This window comes from Lepidothrix coronata, unplaced genomic scaffold, assembly GCF_001604755.1.
Source record: "Lepidothrix coronata isolate B3197 unplaced genomic scaffold, Lepidothrix_coronata-1.0 Scaffold41, whole genome shotgun sequence".
Taxonomy (NCBI): Eukaryota; Metazoa; Chordata; class Aves; order Passeriformes; family Pipridae; genus Lepidothrix; species Lepidothrix coronata.
Genome location: NW_016690221.1, coordinates 5,925,889 through 5,952,885, shown reverse-complemented (window position 1 = coordinate 5,952,885; position 26,997 = coordinate 5,925,889). Strand labels below are relative to the sequence as shown.

General features: G+C 39.3%; 1 protein-coding gene across 3 annotated transcripts; it reads right to left on the bottom strand.

Annotated features, from left to right (window-relative positions):
* Positions 1–403: 403 nt before the first annotated feature.
* KIAA0430 (KIAA0430 ortholog) lies at positions 404–25,867 on the bottom strand. Of its 3 annotated transcripts, none has more exons than XM_017813515.1 (27): positions 25,516–25,613; positions 24,471–24,678; positions 22,249–22,917; positions 21,032–21,206; positions 19,708–19,934; positions 18,948–19,065; positions 18,073–18,245; positions 16,854–17,288; positions 16,185–16,354; positions 15,921–16,082; positions 15,051–15,240; positions 14,151–14,329; positions 13,173–13,253; positions 12,599–12,835; positions 11,697–11,816; positions 11,185–11,360; positions 10,713–10,933; positions 9,911–10,053; positions 8,535–8,668; positions 7,826–8,028; positions 6,952–7,179; positions 5,955–6,185; positions 5,628–5,840; positions 4,789–4,849; positions 4,549–4,689; positions 3,370–3,540; positions 404–2,866 (listed from the first exon to the last, which is right to left on the bottom strand). In XM_017813515.1, exons 2-27 carry the CDS (start codon positions 24,615–24,617, stop codon positions 2,634–2,636), a joined length of 5,238 nt encoding a protein of 1,745 aa, XP_017669004.1. In that variant the 5' UTR covers positions 24,618–24,678; positions 25,516–25,613; the 3' UTR covers positions 404–2,633. The 3 variants fall into 3 exon arrangements, with proteins under 3 accessions (XP_017669004.1, XP_017669006.1, XP_017669005.1); XM_017813516.1 differs by lacking the exon at positions 25,516–25,613 and adding an exon at positions 25,850–25,867 and having other exon boundaries at positions 2,634–2,866; XM_017813517.1 differs by lacking the exon at positions 25,516–25,613 and having other exon boundaries at positions 22,249–22,913; positions 24,471–24,585.
* Between the last annotated feature and the right edge of the window lie 1,130 nt (positions 25,868–26,997).

Genomic DNA, 26,997 nt, shown 5'->3' with positions numbered 1-26,997 from the left:
ACTTTATTCCACAGTAACACTCTCTATGACATTACTTGTGACAACTTTAACATCTCAGGGAGACAAACTCTGGAGGAACACCTGACTTCCAACTGTTGCATTTACACTCCTTTCTCCATTTTAATCCTTAGGCTGACAAAGAGTACAGTTTCCTTTCAAAATAAGCCCTAAACATAACCTTGTACAAAAGAGCAGGAAGAGATGCTGAGTCCATCTGCTAACAGCTCAATTCCAACAACTGGGAAAAGCCTCATTCTCCAGAATTTATCATGTTTTAGCCTTCACTAAAACTCAAATTTTAGCTCTCTGTTCTGTCTGAATAATTAAATTTAACATGACACAGCAAGTTAAGGATTCTAGGACAGAGCTGGGTTTTTTTCAGGTCTTCAGACAAGGACAAGAGTTTTGCTTGCTTGAAAATTTTATTGACACAACTGTTTGGTCCCAACACACAAAAAACAGCACTTGAGCCACAAAAGAAGGTGTCCAAACAAAGTAGACAGCTAAGAAAAGAATTCCTCCTCCTCTCTCCCATTCCAAGAAAAAAGATAGTGCATTAATTGAGGGCTTCAGTGACATTTTTTCTTTTAAACAAACATGAATCTGAAGTAGTACATTTATTTGCTAAATTAAAGAATTTCATGGTTGTAATGGTTTTAAATCTGTAAGTCACATCATTCATTTAACCCTTTGGATAAAAAAATATATTGCAATTCAATTAGCTATTTTGTTACACTATGAACACAACTTCTCAAAAGTATTATTCTATTACTTTCAAACAGCGATTTCAGCAGAATCACACACGAATCCAGATAAGATATGCTGACCTCCAGATGTGGTGTAACCACCACACTTATTTTGTCAAATACCATATTTTCCTCTGAAGCAAAAACCTGGTTTTCTTTAGTACTCCAGACGACTTGTAGCTGCATCTCATGAAAATATGATTCCTGGCTGGTCATTTCTCCAATGTGTGCTCTTCTGAAACAAAGATCTAGACTGATCACTGTTAACCTTATCAAACTTCAGGTGAAAGCAGATTTTCTTGCATTTAACTCATTAAAAGCATTCCAAGAAAGTTTACTTCTAAATTCTTTTTTCTATAGCAGTATGTCTGTAGAGGTTTACTAAGGACTCAAAATACTGTGCCAGAATGCTCAGAAAAACTTCCAAGTGTTTCTTTGCACTTACAATGGCTCTAAGTTCACTACTGGTAATACTTGCCTAAATATAAAAGATTTTATAACAAAATCTGACTAGTAAAATTCTCTCTATAGCCATTATTCAGTGGCATTTCCTGCTGCTGGCTGAGAAATTAGAGCCTGTGTTCCATCTCTTGCATATTACAATAGAATCCATCTAAAAAAATACTGTTGGCCAGTGGAAAGCCTCTAGTATAGGTTCTTTCAATACTACAAGCAATTTATTTGCTGCCTGGCAAATACAACCCATTGTAAATGCCATGGTTACCCAGAATGGGTATAAAGTCTCACACACTGGACAATTCTGCTAACTAGAGTTAAGGTCATCCACTGACTTCACCTCTCTTCCAAAGCTGGCCCTTTCAAAAGCCAACACAAGATACCACAATTCAAAAAAAGCTTCCAACACTAGCAGTAATTCTTAGAATAAAAACAGACACAGCTAAAAGACAGCACAAAGAACGAGCTTCCCATTTACTGGACATGCTTAAAAATAGAAAACAAGGTTAAGCAGAACAACCTTAGCATTTCCACATGTAGCTAGAACTTTCCTTACAGGTGGAAATAGCATCAGGACCTTCCATCACAAACCACTTTAATAAGACCCGCTCCATTATCTGTAATTTATGCATTAAATGCATATTTCAGAAATATCAGAATCTTCCTAACTTCATTTCTAGACACAAAGAAAATGTGTGTGTCTGTATCTTAAACTCATGACCCCAAGACAGTCTTTTCCTTAACCAAACCCATGCCAGACAAGCTAAATGTAAGAGGGAAGCTTAAAGCATCAGTGTCCTGGAAAGCTCCTAAACGGAACCGAAAGCTACAGAAAAAAACAACACATTTAAAACAAGTTTTACACAAGATCCACATAATCTTCTACAGACATCTTTAGGCAAGAATTTCCAATGCAGTTACAAGTCATCTGAAAGGTCAGAGAACAAGTTTCTCCTCTGGAGGACAATCAGCTCCCTTCACTCCTGTCATTTTGGGTCAGCGAGTTAAAAATTTCTCAACAGGCTTTTGAAAAAACAAATCATGCATTTCTTAATACTGTCTGAAACAATACCAGTAAGCAACAGCCTATAGAATACAATATGCTACATGTATGATTACATCACCAACGAGGCTTAAAGAAAATAAAATCTGTTCCATTTTTGAATCAATATTTTGCTTTTACTGAACACACTTATGAAAAACTGTAAAATTTAAGAATAATTTAACAAATGCCAGATTTTTTTTCAAAGTAATAGAAAAAAATCTGCTCTGCTAATAGCTGTGTTCAGTGTAAAAGGAACAAAATCTTCACAGAATACATTAAATACAAATTAATTCTTCTAGGCCTCTCATTAAAATACAACTGGGCTAACAAACAGCTTTACTTTGTGCAGTCCATGGGTATTTGTCCTTCACACTAAAAAGAAAGAGTTAAAGCTTGGTTACAGGTGCAAGTGAAAAGTTGGCTGCCAATTTCACCTTGTTTTTGTGTTGCTTTTTGGCTGGGCTGTCTGTTGCTTCCTTGTTTACTTGGGTTTCAGAGGACTGACAGGGAGGCACTGAAGCATTCTCTGTGGTGTCAGATACCACAGACCCAGAGACCAATTTTTCTTGAGCTGTGGTAACAATTCTTTGTTTTTCTTCTTCTGTTAAAATCATTATTTCTAAAATAAATAAAATAAATAAGACAATTCAATTTACTGATGCTCTGTTCTTGAAAAATAAAGAATATTTATTTGGTATTAGGAAATAAAATACTTAAAAAGAACTTATCAGTCTGATTTGAAGCCAAAAAATGTGTCATGCTCACCTCTGCAGCTGAGGTGATGTTTGCTTCTGGCTCTGTCTGCATCATGTACTGTTCAGCAAGTTTAACTTACTTCTCACACATTAAGAGTCTCAGTGCTCAGCACTATGAAATGGTTGTGTGAAAAGGTTGCTACAGGTTGGCCAAATGCAAGTTTAGAGGTGGGTAAGTTCCCAGTAAGAGTCACAGCAGGGTACTTCTGGTCAGTACTGGAGTTTCTGACGGAAGCCCCCTGCGTTCCCAACACATCCCAGTGTGTCATACACATATTGATGTGGTTAAATGGAACTTGATGCCTTGTTTTCCAAATTGTCAAGTTGTCTTCCATAAGTAACACAACACAGGCAGGCAAAATCTTACCAGAGAGAGGTGCAGGGCGTTCCTCAAACTGGATGAGGTCTGCAGACTCCAGAACCACAGGATCAGGTCTCAGCTGTGGGGATGGCAGGCAGGAAGGGACTGGCTCACACAGCAGGTCAACAGGAGATGTATTTGTGAGGCAAAGGAGCTCTTGCTCTGTTTGATTGGAAACTACAAAAACAAGGGAACATCTTTCAAAGTGTCTCTAAGCTGTGAAGGTGTCACTGTTTCAGAGCTTGTAAATGAAAAGCCTCCAGATGCAATTCTGAGGATTTGAGAGCTATTCGGTATTTGAAATATTAATACCAAGCTAATGTAATGAATGCTAATTAACCTCAGATTCATTTGCTGCATCAGGAGCATCTAACTAAATACAATGCATCAGACAAAGCACTAGTATGTTCAACTATTGCCTGCCTGAGTAAATATATCCCTAGAGAAAAATATGGTATTTGCCAAACTCATGTAATAGAAGAACTGAGGAAAGAAGTCCTACAGAACAGTCTTTAACAGAGAAGGACCAGTTACCAGACAACTCCCCTGCAGACACACCAATATCCTATCAACTATTTATGTACTAACACATTTACATGTGAAATTTAAGTTGAAAGTTTCAAAATAAAGTGATTTGCCCTTATTGAAAGGGACGAGCCTAGAGTTCTGAAATAACTCAAGAACCATTTCAGAAGTTCTCCAACCTGCAGGTAATAAAAGAATTGGAGACCACAGCACAACATGAAGTAGGTCACCATTTCCCGGTTATTTTTATTTGGAGACAGATTTACACCAACAGAACTGCCGTTGTTACTTGCAAATAAATAACACAAAAGCAACATAAAAACACTATAGAAAAGCACTATATTCTCATCAGAGCACAGGAGACATAGGCAGCAGAAGCTGCTACTGACCATCCTCTCTCATGAGCTTAATACCTGTAGACTTAAAATTCCACCACAGTCCATGGGAAGCAGTACCCCAGCAGCTACAGCCACCTGCATACACTGATAGCTGAGGACACATGCCTAACTGTATACTCAAATTCAACAAGCTTTCAAGCCACAAAGCATATTTAAGAAGTTCACATTTACTAACTCACACACCTTTCCCCATGCTGCTTCAATTACTCTGCTTATTTCCCCTAAGACAATAAAATTGTTATATAAATCAGTTTTACATTACCAGTGCTAGGTCTTCCTAGATTTAGTTCCATTGATGACGTGGATCCTGGGGTCTCCATCATATGTCCGTTATTGTCAGCAAGTTGATTTCCATGATCATCCACATGATCAGCAGGGGGAAAACTAGGTGAGCTAAAACGAGCTACAAAAAGGCAAGTTCATTTGGTTAGTTTTGTCAAGTTGCCTCTTAAAAAAAATAATAAAGAAAACTAAGATACTGCTAAAAATCAAAATAGCTTACTTTTCATATCATTCTTCAGGACCACAATTCTCTTATGGCCATGTCCTTTAATCCAGACCACCTATTGAGAAAGAAGCAGAATTGAACATCAGCACATGTTAACGTCAAAGCCCAAAACAGCTTGCCCCCTGCCTTTCATCCAGCTTTGCACTGACATTATTTTTTAAAGCAAACTAAATAACATTGCCAACTTGTACTACATTACCCAAGCAAAAGCTTTATCTCAAAACAATTGATGCCAAAGGCAAACCACAGAGCCAGAAAGCGTAGTAACTATATATTAGCAAATCTAAAAGTTTAAACATGGAGTTGCAAAATTTTATTTTGTGACTCTCCACTTAAAGGACTTACATAAAGGAAAGCTTATAGGCATAAATTGGGTCACAAAATTATCCTAGAGCACTTAGGACACGCGGATGACAAGAATATGCCACAGCAAAATTCTACTATGTGGCACTTCTGACAAAGCCCCACAATTCTGCACTCCTACAGCCAAAAATGCACCCTGATCCAAATGAGGTTTCAGGACTTTACAACCATTTATTCACTCAAGACAGAAAATCAATTCACTCACTCCATAAAATGCCAGGGATGTTTACAACCTTACCAGGAACAGTTCATAAGCAAAATTTGAACCATGTGTACTGGTTTATTTTCTTTTTCTCAGTACACAGTCCAGATTCCTCAGAAATTTGTATTTTCAATGACTGCTATAAGCTCCCTTGGAGAAGGTAATTAGTCCAGTAATTCACCCCAATTCACAGAAACTGTGGTTGTGTAACTACTTTTAATCCATGCAGAAATCTCAATGTAACTGTGCAAAACAGAATTCTTCACACCTGTGGAATTGCTCCCAAGAGCTCTTCTAAATTATTGCATCCATATGCTTTAGGCTGCAGCACTTCTCCAGTGTATTTGCTATATGCTACTGGGAACTCATGAAGAAAAATTTGCTGATAATGGTAAGTGTGAAGTAAGGACCTCACATTCTTTGCAAACATGTACAGATTTGTAAGCTTGACATATTCTTCTGCTGCACCATTGGTAAAAACCTATTTGAACAAGAAAAAAAAAAGAGAAAGAATAAGAGCACACACCTCCATATCCTCTAGTCACAATGCCTTTTCAAAGTATGAGACACATCAGGAAGGTGAGAGCTTACACACCTCAACCAGGTAAGGCAGACTCTTCAGGAGTTCAGTTAAGGTCATAAATCCATATTCACATGGATTAAGTGAAGTACCATGGACTGTTTCATAATGCTGCTTAAGCTGTTCGACAGAAGGAAAGGATGTTCCATCCCAGGACATCAGCAAGACCAGCAACTGGGCAGTCAGAGTCCGCAGGGACTTCCTATTTATCAGCTGAATTTGCTTGCCAGACTCTGTGTCAACAACCTGGAAAAATGAATCAGGAACGAAGTCAGGGACAGGGAAGAGACTGATTTATAAATAAGATGTGTAGCTGGGGTTTGTTTGAGCAGAGCTGTACCTGACACTACACACTAGCATCTGATATTCCCCCAGCCAAAAGCACTCAGAATCCAGCTAATTACATGGAAATATTTAAATATACAAGATCCATATAGCTGTGTAGCTGTTTCTGCCACACTGTAGGTATGATTTTACTCTTTGTTCCAAGCCAACAGGACCTGACTGAGCTCCAGCCTGAACACCAGTTGCTAAGTTAACAAACCTGGAGCAACTAAACCAATGTGCCCACATCCATTTAATTGTAACATCTACAGTGTAACCCATCTACTTATTTACATTCAGAGTCAAAGTCTCAAACCATAGCTCAAAAAAGGAATTTAAAGCATTAGGAGAATGACAACTACTACAGTTACTAGAAAATTGTTTTTTCACAGTTAGGAGTGAGGCAGGGGGAAAAAATAATTTGTACTGTTAAAATAAGTACTATAATACAATCTTTTACTTATTATATGCTAATAAACATGAGTGTTCCCAGAGAAAGCTGCAAGGCTACAAAAAACCAAAAAGAAAGTATCATAAGAATATAGAAACTCCATTTAAAATCCTTTAGGAATTTCTTCTTCTTGACTCAATGCTGTACCCCTTGTTCCACATACTGAGACATGTCATTTGAGACAGAAGATTCCTTAACACAACCTTGCATACATAAATGACAAAGACACAAGTTTACCTTTACGACATGGCAGAGTTTTTGCATCAGGGCTGGCACTGAGCTCACGTCATAGTCCTGCAGGCGCAGGCTGTACCCGAAGGTCCTGCTGTACTCGGGCAGCAGGTCTGCCATCATCAGGCAGTTGTCCTTCTGCGACCGCAGCAGCTTCACCAACTGGGCAGCAACAGCTTTCACTTGTTCCACCTCTGTGAGGGTGAGGATTTTCTCCTCCCCACATTCCAGTACCTACAAAAGAGAAGTTACACTGCGTTCAAGTGACCTACCCAGACTGGATGAACCAAGTGTAGTCTGCAGTTAAAACTCAGCGCTCGCCAATCGTTTGCTGCACTGCAGGGCTCAGCCAACTCAAAGAGCTGTTTATATAGCAAGCAAAACTATCCAACTTCTGAAATACTACAAAATAAGCAGCTAAATAGCTAACCATTTTAAAAGCAAGTTGAACACAACTTTACAAAGAATCACAGAATCAACTAGGTTGGAGAAGACCCCGAGATTGAGTCCAACCTTTGACCTAACTCCACCTTCTACTACACCATGGCACCAAGTGCCACATCCACTCTCTTCTTAAACACCTCCAGGGACAGTGACTCCACCATTTAATGAACCTTCACTCTAATTTTGAGGCACTGAATTTTATGATGTAACCCCATTTAGAAAACTTGAATTTGTTAACAGATAGCCTCCTGAATGTGCTCAAAGCCTTGGACCATTTTACCAGAGTAGCTATCACATAAGATCTTCTTAAATACAGCTGTCTACACATTACAGGTGCATAGTTTATAACTCATACTAAAGCTTCTGATCAAAAGCTGAAACAGTTGTATAGATCCCAGAAAAATGCTTCAGTACAGCTTAAGATTTTAAAACTTACAAGTAAGACATCTGGTATGGCTTCAAAGAGTTCAAGTAGCTTTGTAAAACCATAGTAAGCGAGTTTGCACTGACGACCAAAGTGGTGGTGGTAACAAGGAATAAATTTATTGAAGGGCATCCGAAAATGGGGTTGATGGCGCAGTAAGTCCACCACCTCCTTGGAAAACTGTTTGGTTCTCTCAATTTCTTCTTGTGTACGTTCTAAAATTAAAAAAAAAAAACCCAAACAAAGCAAGAGCCACATCACAACACTCATACAAATGCAACAGAATACAATGAGAAAATATGATGGCTGATTTTCAGCCTAATCACATATCCTGTAAGTCACTGTTTTTGTCTGGGACTGAAGACCTTTACAAAACTTACTTGTTTAAAGTCAAAAACTCGGGTGATCAGCACTTTGGGAGGTTTTAAATAGCCAATTACATTGCTATGTCTTCTGTATGGAAACAACCACCCTCTAATCATTCCACAGAAAGCTTAACTACATGGAGAAGGAGTAACATTCTTTTATGTGTTTTGGCACCTGTTTTCCTGTCTGTTCCACTACAAGTGTCCAAAGAAAGACAAATTCTTGATTTGCTAGAAGTTAGCAACACCATTATAAAAAAATATAAGTCACTTCTACACACTTGAGTTACTACAGTTTTAATACAGTCAAAGAAGAATTTATTTAGAAACAGTACAAAAAATGTACATGGACATACCTCTTTTGGGAATACAAATTACCATTTCACTGTCTTGTTGTGACAAACAGATGGTTGTATCTGGAATTTCTGATATGATATCGGCCAGTTCACACACTCCATACTCAGTAACATCCCAGTCCTTAGAGAAGCACCTGAAAGTTGTAGATGACTGTGTATAACACAAGTATTTAATGCATGCTGTGTAGGCAAAAAATACATTTTTTGACAGTTGAGAAAATAAGCCTCAAATCATAAAAAAATAATTCTCATATTGGCAGTAATACTACCCAGTGAAACAAGGGAAACCTAGAAATCCATTCTAACCAGAAAAGTAAGATCTACTGTCATGAGAACAATCAGTGTAACAGAGTTGTATCTATCAACCAGTGGGTGCCTCAGATTAGTTGAAGGAAGTGATAATGTAAAGTAACAGTTTTCCATCTCAGGAAAAATGTAATTGTTCTGTTTATACAGCTCCATATGGCAACACTTCTACTAGTCTGTATTTGCTTACTAGTTACAGACATACACTATTAAATGAGAACAAGTCTCAAGAGAAGGCAGAGACCATATCCTGGAAAACACCATATTAAGCTTCCCAAATACTAAGAAATATATTAAAATTCATTTTACTCTTCCCACCTCCCTGACCAAAATCTCTCAGAAGCAAGAACACTTCACATATGCTCTTATTCAAGAGGTGGCCAGTGCTGACTCTACATTTAGAAACAAACAATAATGCATTTTTGCCAACAGTAGAAATAGAAGAAGAGTGCAGTCCTAGAAAGGAGCTGTTGGCACAAGATGCACAACAGAACACATGTAAAGGTAGATCACAGGTAGCTCTAAGATGCTATGGTTTGCTCAGAGCACATCAACTACTGCTTTCCATCTTCACATTAAGAAAAGTATAATTTTGGTTCTTAAAAAATAACCCCTATTTTTCATCATGCTAGACCAGAATGTTCCAGACAGGTATTACTCCTCATTTTTGCCATTGCTAGATAAAGGAGTAAGAGTAACTCCTGACAATTAATCTATTAATTTTATATTTCCCTCTAAAGAAAGCCTAACACTAACATGAACCATAAAGGGAAAACTTAATGTGCCACAACCTACTTGCTTAAATCCAACCTTGCAGCCATGGCTTCAAAGAGAACTAATGAAATACAATAGTCCATTTACTAACTCCCATGAAACTAAATGAACCCAGTATTAAAGAAAGCAGTAAAGTATGCCAGAGAACTTTTAATTTTTGTTTTCATTAGAAGTTTGAACTTCCCCATCACAATGAAGGGTCAATATAGTTGCCACAGCTTTGTACTAAGATTTAAAGTGCATCATTGATAGCCATGTCCTGCAGAATTTCTCTTGTTTCATTAAGGATAACTTACCAGTGATAAGCCTGCAAGAATTCCCTCACAATAACTTGCTTACTGGCCTGGGATTTGAGAAGCTTCAGTAAGTCCTGAGTGAAGCGCTTCACTTGAGCTCTGTGTGTTAGAGTTAACAAGCGTTTGGAGCCCATACCAAGGATCTGAAAGAAAATTTTTATTTGGTCACTCAGCTCTAGCATCTTCAGTAAAAGGTATTTAAAAGCCAGTTCTAGTACAGGTAGGTGAGAAACAAAGACTACTGTAGAGACAGCACTTGGAACAGCAGCCTCATGAAGCCACACACTTTCCATACTCAGACATATGTCATCAAAATTCAGTGCTTTATCTATGAATGCTATTGCGACTTTACACATTTGTATTGTTTATTTAAAAATTCTACAGGCAACTGATGTTCAAAATAATGTGACCATAATGGTTTTGTAATGGAAGATCACATGACTTATTTCACAGAGAAATCCTTTAAGTCACAAACTACACATTTCAGCCCCACTCGCGAGCACTCAGCATTTGCTGTGTTCTTATGACACACAGCACAATCAAAAAACCTTTACCCAAGCACAATCCAGAGCTAAAAAGCAGCTTAAATGAAGAGTTAGTTTTCCCAGAATGGGTAGGCACAATAAAAACAACTCAGAAACAGCATCTCAAAGAATACAATTACCTACCAAGGTTCAGTTGACCATCTCTCACAAGGTGGGCTAGGTAATTGCACAGCACCTATTTTACAGCACCAGCCAGTAGTTTGGACAGGTGCAGATACAATTTCCCAAGTCAAAAGGAACAGAGCTGTATCACTCACTTGCAGCACATGAGGCACTGCCTCCAGCAGCTCCATTAATTTGGAATACCCGTAGTCGGACACCCGGCACTGCTTCGCGAAGTGGTGGTGGTACGTTGGGATGAATTTACTGACGGGGATGACGCAGGAGGGTTGGCTTTTGAGGAGATCTATCACTTCTCTGCTGAACTGAATGAGCTGGGGATTGCCCACAGGGCTCTTGGAACGTAGAAGCCAAGGATCTACGAACAAAAGAGTCATGTTATTGAACCTTTCACTAGTCTTCTTCCACTAAACACTGCACTTTACTTATGGACAGAAGCTACAGCATAGGAAAAAATAAGTATGAATACTCAAGCTAAAAGTTTTCCTTTATAACAAGTTTAACAGTTATACAATGCAATTATTTTATTAGCAGAATTTATTAGCTTAGTTTTTTAGCATAAAAACCCCCCAAGACCTTTTAGAGAAAGCATTTTAAACAGATATTTACCTGCAGTAGGAGGTGGTGGTTTGTTATGTATCCATTTAATAACTTTAATGCCATTTTGGGCAGTGGCAATGTTAACTCCAGGAACACAGGTAATCAGATGTTCTAAAGGAATACCACCCTGGCCTTCTGGCACCATTTCAAGATCATTGAACTCTGACATGTAACAATCAGGAAAACTTGGGAAGAAAAAAGGAGCTTCCATTATACACTAAAATACCACCAACAGTTTTCTGAAAAATATCATTATTTTGTGACAATTAATGAGCAAGAAGCTTCAACAAATTACTGACACATTATAGAAATTTCTATAGAATACACATTTTAAATAAGTGTCCTGTTTTTGCTCAACAAGAATTTTAAAAGTAATAATTTCATAATACACTAATTTGGATTATTCTTAAATAAGAACTGAAGTTTTTACACAACAAGTAACTTCCGTAAGGTTTTAAATCTTCAACCTACAATAAAAATCTTCAGCCTTACACTAAAAACATAAATTAACAATATTTTACCTTAGTAAAGGCACAGTACCCTCATGTGTCTGTAGAAGACTATGAACTTGAGGAGCAAATGTCTTCAGAGACAAAATCACAAAAGGAATTCTGTAAGAATCTGGATCAAACTCGTGCTCACTGCAAAAACAAGAGGTTCAAGTCTATATGCTTACTCTACACACAGTTTTAGCACAGTATGTCTGTGCTCACATACACCCCCACAGTAAACATTATACTATATGCATATAACTGCTACCAGCTGACAACAGCACTAGGTACAGTCACAAACAACTTTTTTTTCCCCCCACAAAAAATTAATACAGCTACAGCAAATTTCCAGAATTCATACTGAGATGACTACATTTCTATTAGCGTTAGATTAAAACTTTCAAATGAAATTTTAGCAGCACATACCAGGCAGTTAACAGTGAACACCTAATAACTGCTCTAGCAGAATAACCTGGCTCTTGCTGAATGAAACCAAAAACTTAACACATGGCTTGAGGAAACCTTTAAACCAGTATGAATCACTTACTAAATGTAGCTGGAGGACAAAGAGGAACCATCAGTTCCAGCTACAGTTATGTAATAAAATTCAGGCTAATAGAAATCTCTCTGGTATGTACAGCCTTCCTCCATAACCAGAGGAACACAGTGTATCTTCCAGCCCCTGTTAAAAAGGTGTTCAATCCTGGCAGCTGTGCTGGAACACAATCATCTCACCCAGACACACTAACCCACGAGAACTGCTTAGAAAATTCACTGTGCCACCTCACTGTTTTCTGACTTATTCTTGTAAGTATATAAAGTGTCCAGAGCACACTCTGAGAACATATATACCTCAACTTCAACAGACTTATACATGACAGGTGCTGTTCAAATATTTTGTAAGGTTTTATAGTATTTTATACACAGCTTACATAAAGTCTTTATTCAGGCAATGCTGCTTACAAACAGGCTCGTGATATTCCAACTCTTCAAATATTATAGGGCTACAGTTTGCTGAGGATCCATCGTGTGACTGGGAAGATCCCAAGGGGCTCTGGCGGGCCTGGCTGCTGGGCAGGAGGCACACGAGCCTCCCACTGCCCTGGTCCCGGATCGCCACAGTATCCGTGAGTTTATATAAATCTGATACAATTAACTTACGACCAAATCTAAAAGAAAAAGATTGAAATGCAAGCACATTATAAACACAGGTAAGACAATGCTGTAATCTCTACCTTTTTATTCAATAAACAGGAATATGCTAGAAACTGTTCTATGAAAAGTGTTAAGGTAACTAACTTATTCACACCAATGTAGAAAAATGAAGGAAAATACAAAAGTAGAACCCCCTGAGAAAGGCCAGTCATTGCCTCTGGATACAAAATATGCTGTAACATCTACCCATAAAAATCCATAACTTTCCATTCTGTTACTCTCTATAAGTCACTGTAAACAATTCCACAAGATAATATTCTTTTTAAGAAGGAAAAACAACCAGGAACTTACTTTTTTTCATAGATTTCTGTGAATTTGAACACAGGCAAACAACAAGCAGGTGCATCCTGCAGAATGGACATTGCTTCTGAGCTATAAAAGAGGTTTTGCAGCATTAGCACAAAATTAATCTACTATAATTAGACTCCAGCTCAAACTGGTGATATATTTACAGATGCAGTTTATGAACTATAAATAAAACAGGACAAATTGCATTTCCTTCCATTCCAGCACTACAGAAGTTGTCATTTCAGATCAGAGAGTGCAAGTACTAACGTTTCTCCTAACTCATTGGGTCATGTCTCTGAAGGAGCTGTGTCTTTCATAGGTGGTGGTAAGATTTGAGCCTCTTTAAAAAGCAACAAAGCTGCAGCATTAAAAGTTACAAGCCTGGTTATTACAGTACAAACTTTGAACAGGCAAGAATCAAATAAACTTGTAAATCGTACAATAGCAAGTAGTACATAATTGTACTAGTTTCATTCTGTGAATAAACAATGACAACTTTTTTCCTAATGCTTTCTTTCAGTGTGAGAAAAATAAATACTTGTATTCTCACTAGCATCAGCACTCCAGTTTTATTGTCTTCCATCTAGAAAAAACATCAAGGAAACACCAACAGCATTTCAACTGTGCACCCATCCTCAAAGAGGCAATTCATATGCACTTTCTTGGAGCAAATAAAAAATAAAGATGCCAAGTGCAACCTTAACTCAGCTGCACAAATTAAGTTAAAGGCACATCAGTATTATGAAGTAAGAGTAGTGAAGCTATTAAACATAGATCTAGTCTCTTCAGATGCAACTCAAAATATAAGCAGCATAAAAATGCTAAACTGAAAACTAACCTAGTTGTATTTAATACATTCACCAGGTCACATGACAGATTTGACTTTACTTCTCTACCATTCCTTTAATCAGTATTTGAAATCATCTCTCAGCTACTGAACACATGCTAGGACAATTAAACAGATGCCAATATGCTTATTACCTAAGTAGAGACAGTGATTTACTAGCAGCTCCCGTTGCTAATGAGACCTGGATCCTCTTACTGCCAATTCTGTATCTGTGAAGACTGTTGACAGCATTGATGGCTTCTTGAAGATTTTCCATCTGAACTATGGCCTTCAACTGATAATCTGTGTGAGGACTGAGCTCGACACTTTTTACCTGAGGAAGAAAACACCTCATACATTTATAACAAGATATGAACCCCCAGCAAGGCACCACTTGAGTAGCACAGTCTTGCTTTGGCCAAGAGCCAAATACAATGCAAAGAGGACCTGAGTCCTGATGGAACCACAACCATCAGGACAATGCAAACAAAAGCCAAGTGCAGGGAACCTGGACCAAGGCAAATTCATAGTATTTCATTAACAACAGCATCATCTTCCATCGTAGAAGATTATGCCAGAAGAATGTCATGCACAGATCAGACGGAAATAGCACTGCTGCAGAAGTGACCTTGCCTTCCATAGTTGCTTTTTACCAATTCACACTCCCCCTCCTTTTGATCACTTTTTATTCAGAAACTGAGTTTTCACTGTGATTTTTTTAAGCTGGCATTAGGAATTCAGCCTTACAGCTTAAAAAGGTTATCCTGTTAAAGCTTAAGTCTCTTCCCTGCATGACTAATGAGCCATTTAGTAGGAATTTTATATACAAAACTTCAGAATACGAAATCTATGAAGACCACACCGAAATTAAAAACATTGTGCAAGTGATGATCTGGTCTTTTTAAAGGAAAAAAACCATAGTATACCCTTTTAATAAAATTTAAAAGTCCTGCTCAGATAGCTTGCTGCTCACCTGAAGCTAGACCATAAAACCATGCCTCTAAACACATAAACAAAAAGTACTTAAACAGATTTAAAGGAATTTGTGCCTTTACCTTGCCATGTCTTGAGAAAATTTCTTGTAAATTTTGCTGCAACTCTTTTCTGGACAATCTGTAATCTATGTTGCTGACCTGAATGTCTGCTCCATTTGCAAAAGGATCAGGGCAGTCTGTACCACTGGTATGATTTACTACATTAAATGTGAGTGGAGATGATCGATTTGAAAGGTTTGGAGACATACTCCTGGGTAAAATAAAAACAATTATCAGCTAAAGAAGTTATTGCACAGTTCTTATATATACAACCCAAAATCACTCAGAAAATAGACACAGGTCAAGTGCACAAATACAGCACTTCGAATGGATTTTCCTAGTATATATATATATGTGCACACAAAACAAATTCCACCACAAGCAAAACATCATAACAAGTATTTTGTATAGAAAGGAAATAATTCATATTATGTTTCAAAGTCACCCAATTTAATAACATATTTGGCACTAAGTATTCTACTTTCTTATTAACACATTACAAAGTCAAACTCCTTCACTTGATTCTAATAATTGGCAAACACCAGATATGCAAGTTTATGAGAATTTAATGGGTCTGGATAGATGTCTACTGGGAATTTCAAAGGCACTGAAAATAAGAGGAGTAAGATGTTTATAACACCTCTGAGGAGTTTTTAGAAGCTTCAAAGTTTGCATGAAACAATTGCCACATCATAAGTTTCTGAAAAACTGTTCACTCCACCTTATCTTTATGTCCAACCTCTGTTAGCTGTCATGCAGCACCACTTTTCCTTCTGTGTCCACATAAATCAGTGGAAATAAGAAATGTTCTTAGCACACACAACTCCACTTACAGCTGTCAAAAAAATCAGTGAAGTCTCACCTCACCTCCCAAACAAGACAGACACTTACCGAGATGACCAGCAACTCTGAGACATGAGCAAAGGACTGAGCTGTCTTGAGGCCGTCAGCTTACTGAAAGCAGAGGGATAGCTGACCTGAAACACAGTTTCATCTTTATCTTTTTTATCTACAGGGGAATTGGTAATGCTCCTGGAAGCAGAGGTCTCTTTTCTATTTACAAATACATAAAAGAAAAAGAAAACACGTTATGTTGTAGAATTCGCATTTTTTAAAAAGTAACTAATATTGACATTTTTTTATTTTTAAACATACTTCTGACTACTTTTAGAGGATGATTCTCCTGCTCCCAGTTTTTTGGTTGCCAGAGACACAGAAACTGCTGCATTAGAGTTACTCTGAGGAGAAGGAATTTCTTCTCTTAGATGTTCTTGCTGGTTTTCCGTATTTCTACTGATGTTCTTTGATTCAAGGCGGCACAGCTCCTATAAGAAAGAGATAAAAGGTCAGCATAAAAGCACCAGACATCCCTTGCCAGAGGCTTTCCTTCTGATGGAAACCTAGATGACTGACAATAGCATTTTTGTTGGCATTTTGTAACAAGGAATTTTTGATTTTCTGTGACACAGGAGAGTAGACTGTCAATTAGTTGAAATATTTGGTACATGGCAAATCTAACCCTACTTCTCTTTAAAATGGATCACTCTAGATGTTAGACTCATTACCAGTGCAAAAGTCAAAACTGGCTAGGATTCAAGGCTCTAAGTAGCAGCAGCATTTCCAAATTGAGAAAAAAGGGGCACAAAGGGGGAACAACAACCCTCAAATTAATTATCTGCTTTCCAAGCATATGAATATAGCTCTCATTCAGCAATGTCACTACACATTACTATTATTCATTTAATGGGACAAGTTAGAATTTTAACAGAAGCAACCCTCAGAACACAAGAAAAAGCAAGAATATTTAACAAGGTAGAAAAATACCTGTAAACTTTTAACATTTGTGGGTTTGACGGCAGATCCATGAATCTGGAATCCCCTCCCAGCAGAGCCTTTGGTACCAGAAGACTGATCACTTGAGTCTTTGTTGAGGAGGCACAGCTTTGTGCTCTTATTAATTTTTTTGGGAGACTTGACCTTCTCAGTTCCCACAAAGCTGGAGCTTTTTGTTTCATTAAGTTCTTTGTTCTTGGGAGTAAAAGACACTACAATCCTGTTACCAAAAACGTCTTCATTTTCCATTCGCTTCCGAGCCCGTTCAGCACTTTCCTGGTTTAAGAAGCGGAGGATTGCACTGCTCCCAGAAATGCTCAGCACCTTCCCTCCACAGTTGTCTGACAAGCGCCTCAGTCTATTGCTGACACTTTTGCTGTCTCTGTTTGTTGGCAGATTATAGACATATAACAGTGTATGGCAGGCCTGTTTAAAAGAGGAAGGTTTTAATTTGATTATGTCAGAATATCTTGTTCAAAACCAGCCGTTTTCCATTGGTTCTGGTGACATACGCCCTCCTCCCACCACCCCCGTCCCATCCTCAAGTCATTCCTTTTGCAGCACAACTTGTTTGGAAAACTCTCATACCAGGTTAGATTCTCAAACTTCCATCTCCAATATAATTTAAAGTTCAAAGAGACTACAGAATCCTTGATCAAGGGATCAGTACCTGATCAATTCTCCAGATGAGAAAGCATCATTGTTACCCATCCAACACCCTATATATTCTACACAGGCATGTGAACACATAGTTCAGGAAGTTATCTCAGAGAAAGAAAAATCCATGAGTGCTGTACAAAGACAGCACAACAAATCCAGAGGGAATCACCAAGGAAGACAGAAAACCAAGAAAAGACACTTAAAAAAGCACTAAGATGTCTTAATGCACAACTAAGTTCTTACCTGAACTTTCTGTGTGTGAAAGAAAAGCATGTAAGGTACCTTATCTGGTAAAATATTTATTGATAAGAACATGACCTTGCTATTTCACTTTTTAATTACTTTCTCATTTTATTATTTCGTTCTTTCAGTCTTAAATAGAAGGCAAACATTCCCAGGGTAGTAACTGAAATACAGACAATGGTCAGCAGACATAATGCCTCACCATAACTAACACATAATTTCAGCCTGCTCTCCTCCTAAATTAGAACAAAAAAAATGGAATTTGACACTTGGAAACATCTGTTACACCAAGAATTAAAAACTTTACCGGCACTTTTAGTGGTAACCTTGGTGGCAAGTCTGAAATAAATTCTTCAAAACAAATAAGCTCGTGAGCATGATGCAAGAGTGCTTCTGAAGCTTGGTTTTTATGTATCAGAATTATTCGGAAACCGTGTCGATGTCTCAGGTCACTCAGTTCCAAAGCAAAGTTGACATCCGCTGGAGAAAAACATAAAATAGGCACGGAAACACTTGAAAAAGCTCAAAAAACCCCAACTGATTAAAGAAACAAAACTGCAAATCTCACTTGACAAGTTCTAGTTATCATTAAAACTTTGCAACAAAAAAGCATCAACAGCTATAAGGTTCTTGACAGACAATTTAAGTCAGCAGTTCACATTCAGTCTCAAGGCAAGGGCTTCCTTTTAACAGCAGTTTGTAGCAATTCATCAGTAGGGCATTGGACTGGTACTGGATATTTCTTTAGCAAACATTTCTTTTGCTTCAGGGAGAAACCCAGGGCAACACACATCAACTCAACAGCTGAGTGGCTGTATATTTAACTGCATAATACACTGCTATGTGAATTAAAAACAAATACATTTTGCTCAGACCATAAATGAGTTTTACAACACAACCCAATGAGTTTTACCTTATCAGCTTCCTGCTGAAGCTAACTTTAGACAGTATTTAGTCACATACCCACTGACACCCAACAAGACACCAGATCATTGCACTGACTGAACTAAGCCAAGTTCTCATTTTACTGTCCCTGCCACTGACATTAAGAATTCTTCAGCAGTTCAGTTAAAGCTGGTCCTAAACACCACCCTTGGAAAGCAAAACAGTGTCATATGCAAAAGCACCACTGAAAGAGAGGAACTGAATTCTGCACTGTAGATGAGTGCCACAAACACTTACTTGACACAAGAACCACAGTAGCAGGTGCAGTGTGTGTATCAGCAAATCTCCTAAGACTCTGCCTGAGTTTGTCATCAGCAGCGTTCTTGGCTGTAGCATTGATGTGTGCAACAGTCACCTGTGGAAATACATAGATACACTCTAAAGAAAAGCTTCAATGTGAACTGTTGCTCACTTTAGTTGTTTTAAAGTTGAAATACAAGCTTTCACATGCACCTTTTCTTTAGATAAATGAATGTACACATGAATGAAATAGAACACATACGAATCTCAACCTGTTCTAATGAGCAATAAACTTCAACCCTAGTTGTTCAGCAGTGTCTCCAGGATGACTTCTGCTGCTGTGTGTTAAAGATCACAACTTACAGACCCTAAAAACATTCCAAAAAACTGCAGCTGAAATAGAGGGTTAACAAAGTAAAGAAGTTAAGTAAGTTCACAGAATCTTAGTTCTTTTGGGTTAACCATTTAGTCACAGATTTGAAGCATAACACAAAAACTCCACCACCACATTTACTGAATGAGATAAAAATTCTCTCACTAAAACAGTAACCTACAGATAATGGAATGCAGTTTCAGTTTTTAAAAATATCCCACCCAGAAAAAATTAGCATTGAAGACCCCATCCATAAACTGAAGATAAGCTCATGCACTAAACCCACAGAAGCAAACAAAACTTCAGTGAACATGAACCACTGCTGGCACACTCAAAGGAAACAAGTTCTCAAGCAAGAACACCCAGCAGGTGATGTTTTGATACCTGGCAGTTGTTTAGCTCCTGAATAACTTCTTTATTTTCTTTACTAATGTCACACACACAGATGAATTCTGCCTCTCTGTGACCTTTAAAAAACTTCTCCCGAATCCTCTGCACAACTGCTATAGCGGAACGGCCAGTGGGAACTGAGCAGTTTTCAATATCCCAGAAGACTCCAATGGGGGGCAAATTTTCCAGAACTTGGCCTGTTATTGCAACTTCGGGAGACCCTGTACAGGTTTAAGAACACATGTCATTTTTATCTCCAAATACCAAAAGTATTAAATTTAACATACGATAAAATTTCCACTTGGGAAGCTTTATGAACGGCATGCTCAGGAATGCAAGTTCAGTTTTGTTTTCCTAAGGAATCAAACAAACCAGACTTTAACAGAAATTTAGTCACTGTCAAATTAGGATAAAGATTCGAGATAACTTTGACTTTTCTTTTAAGCTCTCAAACAATCAAGTAATTATTTTTAAAAAATTATCGAGTGCTGAGGTGGTGTCTGCCACAAAAAAACTGTCTGAGGTTGTGCCAAATTCAGTGGGTGCTGTATCACTAATGGAAATGAAATATGGAATCTGAACAAATTACAAATTAAAGTTGAGAATTTAAAATAAGGCACACCAGACAACTGTCATGTTTGTTTGGGTATATGCTGGCTAGTTAGTCTTTGACAAGATGCACTGGAATTCTATTTTGTAAAGACATTTAATTGATGTAGTCTTAAAGTAACAGTAAAACTATCCAATTTCTTATTCTTCCATGACATTTTAAAAGTTTATAACTTTCATACCTGATGATTTTGTAATTGAAGCAGTACTAACACTGTGGAAAGACCATTTAATTATTTCACACAGTATTTTCCTCTTAGGAACACTTTAAAAGCTATATTGTAATTATAAGTGTTACACCTTTATTACATATGAAGGGACAACAGCCACTAGAGGAAGCGAATGCTTTTCAAAGTATGGCTGAAGATAATTTCTCTATACACCACCAGAACAAAACAGCTTCTGAGTCCTCACAATTTCTTTTTCTAGTTCTTAAAACTAGAAAAGTTTTAAGAAACAGTGAAAAACCCCATTGTAAAGAAACCAAAACTCTACGCAAACAATACAGTAAGTTAGATATGTAGTCAAAACATGTAAATCCAAGTCAAGAATTATCAAAACAGAGACAAAATATTTTTTTACTGTTTGGTCTTCTATGACTTTATAGAAGTTTCCAGACAACAGTGCAATTTAAGAGAACTCTTGCTCTGCAACAGTATTTAAAAGGAGGACATTCACTACATGGAAGTTTCAAACAAATGTGGTTTACCATATTTCTGTGGTGATTTGCCAAGGCTGCTTGCCAGTAGCAAACTCTTCTCGTTTCCTGCTCCTTTGGTTCCACAGCCATTACAGATTGGGATTGGAACAGGTGCAGTCTGTGCACTTGGAGGAGGAATATTTGGCCAGATTTTAGCAGCATCAACTAAGCTGTTTCTGGTTGGCTGTTGGGACAATTTTTCAAAATACATGTTCATTTAGTATAGAATACTAATACACACCATTCCATGCTAGAAACACTCAGATTCCCTTCTGCAACAAATGCAAGTTCAGATGTACTCAACAAAGTTAATTAACAACAGTATCACTGCATAAAGGAAGCTGCTATCCTAGAATCTTTCCCAGTATACTTAGCCCTAGGTTTCCCAATACAAGGAAAGGTTCTATTAAACTCAACATATCAAGAGGTGCCACCTTTAAGTAGTATTAATATGTTTAAAAAAAAGAACCAAAAAAACAACCAAAGACCTTGCACGTGAAACCTGCACAATTCAGAGTACAAGGCTGAAACGCCCTCCTCCCCCTCCCAAAGAAGTGGTAACTCCATATATACCGAATGCACCACTTAGTTTATTGAAGTGACATTTCACTCTTCTACTGGAAACTCAAGCTTGGAAGTTTAAGTAACACATCTTGCAAAGCTGAGTATATTATTTCATTTGGAATTCCTAGTAATATTCAAACACAGTTCTAACGAGTTCTGAATTGGACCAAATTGGTAGCGAAGTATAAATTATGAATTTGGCAAGGCTGGATTAAGACCTATCAAAATAAACCAAAACCAGAATATCCTTGTTAACATAAGATGAATCACCTGACTTACAAATGGCTCCTTACTGATCAACTGCCCAAGGGTACATGTTAACTGCTGTTAGCCTTTAGTCAGTCCTTACTACAGAACACCTTAATTGGAGCTGAAGAAGAGAGAACTGTGTCTTTCAAATCCAGTAACAATTCCACTTGAGTACTTTACAAATCCCATGGAAGCTGAGCATTGTAATAGGTCCTTTGTCTTCCTATTGCACTGAATGTTACCTCAGAAAAGAGATCAGCTTCCAACAGGGTACCTGGTGCACCTGGACTGTGCATCACCAACTAGGGGGGTGCAGGCTGCACCCATGGAAGCTGGTGTTTTGCTCAAGTAACACAATTTCAGCACTAACCATATTCCACAGTTAAGAAGTGAGAAGTGTGAGGTGTACAAACCTTGCTCAAGCAGTCACTGCAGTAGTGAGAGCCCTTCAGACAAACGGGAGGGGCCACGTTTAGGTGCAGAGGGTTGGCGCACACACGTGATGTGAGCTCCGACTGTGCAAGGTGCTCGTCCAGGTGGGCTGGAGCCCCACTCGTGAACTCAGGACAAGGGAAATAGCCAGGAGATGTGCAGCTCTGCAGGGCTGGGAACTGATGCAGTTTGTGCACGTTACCATGACAGGGCTGGAAATGGAGTTTCCCACAACAGGCCAGATGCTGACAGGAGGATACACTGTTTTCTACGCACATGCCAGAGAATTCACTGGAAATTCCTGCCAGGCCGCTTCTGGCTGGAGGGTTCTTCAGTGAAGATGCAGACTGGTAAGCAAATCCTGACCCCACCTGACAAGTTATCGTCCCAGTGCTTTTTGAGTCTAATACTGTGCCAGGGTGAATCAAGTTACCACCACCACCACCACAATGCATTTGTGGAGGACAGGAAGAGTCAGAGCCATGAGCACAGCAGCTTACTTTGGGGCCAGGAGAGAGCTGTAATTGCTGTTGCTGGAGAGGATGAACATCGGGAAGCGGCACAGCTGGAAAGAGTTTAGAGCCAGCATTGTGAGGAGATGAAGCATCCTTCAATTCCACAGCAGCTTTCTTGTTCTCCATGTAATCTTTCTGGAAAAAGGAAAGCTCGGTTACATTCAGATACATAAACAAGGCAACAATTTCATAGGATGAGCAGCATATTTTTAAACTGTTACAATTTTGATGATAAATGAAACTTTTTAAGGTGTTATCTTTATGACTAGTATTACCTTACTGATTGAACAAGTAAAATATTAGAAGAAACATGCCAGTTATGTGTGCCAGCCTTAGGTATACCGGTATCAGTAGAATATTGTTGGAAGCAACAAACCCAAAAAGCTATAAACCAAACAGCAGTGTGTCTATGAAACAGAATCTAAAAAGCAGAAAACTGTTGCCTAAGGCTAAGAGATTCCTTGTAAGAAGAAACACATATGGATATGATGTAAAAAGCTTCACAACTTACAGTTTCATAAGTTGTATTTGAATAAGGACTTTAGAATTGTATTAATGTTAAAGGAGTAATGCATTAAAAGATTAATAATTCAAAAAATTAGAAATTGTATCAATGCAACAGAGGGCAAACAAGACTCAAGTTTCACAACTGTTTTTTGCCTACTCTGATTTAAGATATCAAGATGCACAGACATAAAAGCAGAGACAAAAACAGATGTGGGGGTTTTTTTAATGTCAGCAGTGAGAACTAAGCAAGGTTAGAAGTAGCACAGAACAGCCAAGGTCAGAAGAGATAACCTGCACAGAACACATTGCTCCAGAGCCTTTGAACAACTTTTATTTTCCAAATTGAATTTAATGCATCTCCTACTACACATTAATGAATAATTGATCACCCAACTTCAAAACCATTCCTCTCCACTTGACGCCACATCTCACAGAGAAACTCTGCCAAAGATCTGTCTGGAACTGATTTACATATTAAATTCCAGATTTTATAGCAGCTGCCTTCCTAACCCCTGACACATGAAGACAGCAATATGCTTATCCATTTCCCCCATGTCCTTTACTTAAAATCAGACTGAACATCCATGAATGTCACGTAATAGTTGGAGCTCACTTGCTCAAGTACTTAATTGTGTTGTACTATTCCTTCTATTCCTTAAAATGTTTCATCTTAAATGTACAGAATCACATACACTACAGAAAAGGAACATTTAAAGAAATGGAACCAAGGAAAAATTAAGACATCAGTGAAGAACAATATCCACAATTGCTGTAATTACTATATAATAATATTATTATTATATATTATTCAGAAAACTAAATTTGCCTCCAAGCTAAATGGATAAAGAACTAGAAGTATGAGGATTACCCCTTTACTCAACTCTTCAGCAATAACTCTGCAGAGCTTTCAGGAAGCTGCCTTACACACCTCTTCAGCAGTCAGTTGTATTATCCCAAACAGCTGTGGAGAGTAAAGCCTGTCAAGCAAAGCAACCTGCCTGTTCTCCCCACACTGATGGGAGTGCTACAAACACAACTGAAGGCCTGAAATCCCCAGGCAGATTTTGTATTTACTGTGGGAACTGCTGTCTCCTCTCCCTCCCCACTCCGACCTTGGGTCAGTCATCCCCCCCCTTGGCACTGGGAGACCAACTGAGCTTTTAGGGAAAGTCAGGAATTACCGTTTTTGCACCACAAGGCAAAGCCTTCTCAGCAGCAGAAAAGCAATTAGAAAGTTTCCAGAGCCATGGTTTAGCATCATTCTCTTGTCTCTGAAGCCATCCCAAGGATCTATTGCAGACGTTCTCTGTCCTGTTTCCTTCCATCATACAGCCAAACAAAAAGGTTCAACATCCTCTCATCCCCCCTTCCTTTCATTCTTCCCACCTGCTAGAGGGAAAAAAAAAGTATGCTTTGAATACCTTTTAAGGTACAACAGAAAAACCATGGTGGTCTTAAGAATTGTTCCATCACTGAACCTGCATTATTTATGTTAAATTCATAATGGACATGGGCACAGCCTTGGCTATTCCTATTTAACACAGGAATGCTCCTCATCACCTGCAGCACAGGAGAGCCAGTCTGAAGGAAAGATAACTGAAGTCCTTGGCATCCATTGTGTGGATCACACAACTGCACAGCTGCTGGCATGAAACAGTGCCCTGAAACTTCCAGGGCACTCTCCCAGGAAGAGAAGCCAGAAGGCAGGTTGGCAAGAACAGCTCAACAGTAAATACAAAACAGGTGCAACTGAACTCAGCTGGAAAAATTCAACTGCATATTCATTGGCTTTCCACTGGCTACCAAAACTATACATACCTGTATTAAGCACATAGTATTTTGCATTTAAATAGAGCTTCAAATTATTCAAATGATTTACAAATACTTCTACTAATCCTCAGGCCACCCCACAGCACATGAATTTAGCTTTACAGGATCACAAAGCGACCTAAGGGCCAGTCACACAGCACCAGAAAAACTGTGATAAGCAACAAAGTCTTCTTACCCTCCAACTACGTGCTGCATTCATTAATTACACTCCTTCAGCTTCTCTTGCATTTAAACACGATAACACCATGGAATACATTCCATAGCATTACATCTGCCCCTGCATTGTTTTGAACCTCAAAGGAAGTTTCACTTTCTTTTTTTAAAGCAGAAATACTCGTTCGCATGAAACCTACGTATCCAAAAATTTTATATGGATGTCCAAAATGCCAAGCTCACCAAGTTCTTCAACTCTAGAGCACGGTACTTTCCAAAGCGCCTCACAGCACCGATTGCTTTGGGAATTTAAACGGTAAGCGAAAGGAACAAAAGTGACGTTAACCACGAGTGCCCGCGCTTTGCTCCCCCATGCCACGCGGCTCCCGGGGCGCTCCCAGCCCGGCACGACCCTCCCCGGCCCCACACCGAGCTCGGGCCGCGGCCGCCGCAGGGGGACGGCACGGGCCGTGCCGCGAGGGGCGCGGGAGCTGCCCGTCCCCACCGCAGCAGCCCTGCGCTGCCGGGGCCCGTCTCGGTGCCGCCGTGCCCCCCGTCCCGGCTCGCCCCGGCTCACCGGCCCCGCCGCCCCGGCCCCGGCCCGGCCCCGCCGGCCCTTTGTTGTCCTCCCTCCTCCTCCCGCTCCGCTCCTTCTGCCGTCGGGCGCCGCCGCGCGCCGCAAACCCGCGCTGCCGCAAAAGGCGACTGTCGTAACACCCCGCGCCCGCCCCCTTTTACGCGGCGGCTTTAAATGGCCCCGGGGGCGTGAGGGGAAAACACGCGGGAACCTCGTGGGAACTGCCAGCCTGCGTTACAAACATGGTATCCATGCGTATAAATGTCTAAAGGGAGGTGCCAGAGGGTGGACCAGGCTTTGCTCGGGGGTGGACAAGAGGGAACGGGCAGGAACTGATGCTCAGGAAGTTCCACCTGAACATGAGGAGGAACCTCTTCATTCGGAGCACTGGAACAGATTGCCCAGTGAGGGTGTGGAATCTCCCTCCCTAGAGATATTCCAGAACCGTCTGGACACAATCCTGTGCCGTGTGCTCGGGGATGACCCTGCTGGAGCAGGGAGAGGGGACCAAGAGACCCGCTGTGGTCCCTTCCAACCTTACACAGTCTGGGATTCTGTGGCAGCGGGGTTTCACAGAATCTCAGAATCACAGGCTGTGGAAGCTTGGAAGGGAGTGATGGAGGAATGCAGAGTCCTCAGGGACAGAACAACACAAATCCTTATTTCCTTGACAACTAGTTGTTCAAATAGATTCAAGCAGAAACTAAAAGAGTATAAGGTTAAATAAAAACTTGGTGGTAGCTGATAGGATGGAATGTAACCTCAAGTGATTATAATGCCAAAACAGACACCCCCGGAGGGAATTTGTGCATGTAAATGAAAGTATAATGAACTGGACCAAGACTACCACATGTGCCATAAGACTTGCATTATATGTGTCGTGGTTTAAGCCCAGCTGGAAATTAAGCACCACTCTCAACCTCCCTCTCTCCACCCAACCTTGGTGGAATGGGGAGGAGAATCAAAGTAAAACTTGTGGGTTGAGATAAGAACAATTTAAAAACCAAACCCAAAGCAAAATAGAGTAATAATTTTAAATTATAATAATAATGATATTAAAAAGGGAAAGGCAAGAAAACCCCCCAAACAAGTGATGTGCAATACAATTGCTCACCACCTGCTGACCGATGCCAGACCCCCCTCCCCAA

Coding starts and splice junctions, on each gene's coding strand:
- KIAA0430 (XM_017813516.1), bottom strand. CDS start 24,617: ATGATGGAAGGAAACAGGACAGAGAACGTCTGCAATAGATCCTTGGGA. Junction 22,918..24,470: donor TGCCTTGTGGTGCAAAAACG/GTAATTCCTGAC, acceptor TCCTTTTTCCAG/AAAGATTACATGGAGAACAA. Junction 2,867..3,369: donor ACGCCCTGCACCTCTCTCTG/GTAAGATTTTGC, acceptor TATTTATTTTAG/AAATAATGATTTTAACAGAA.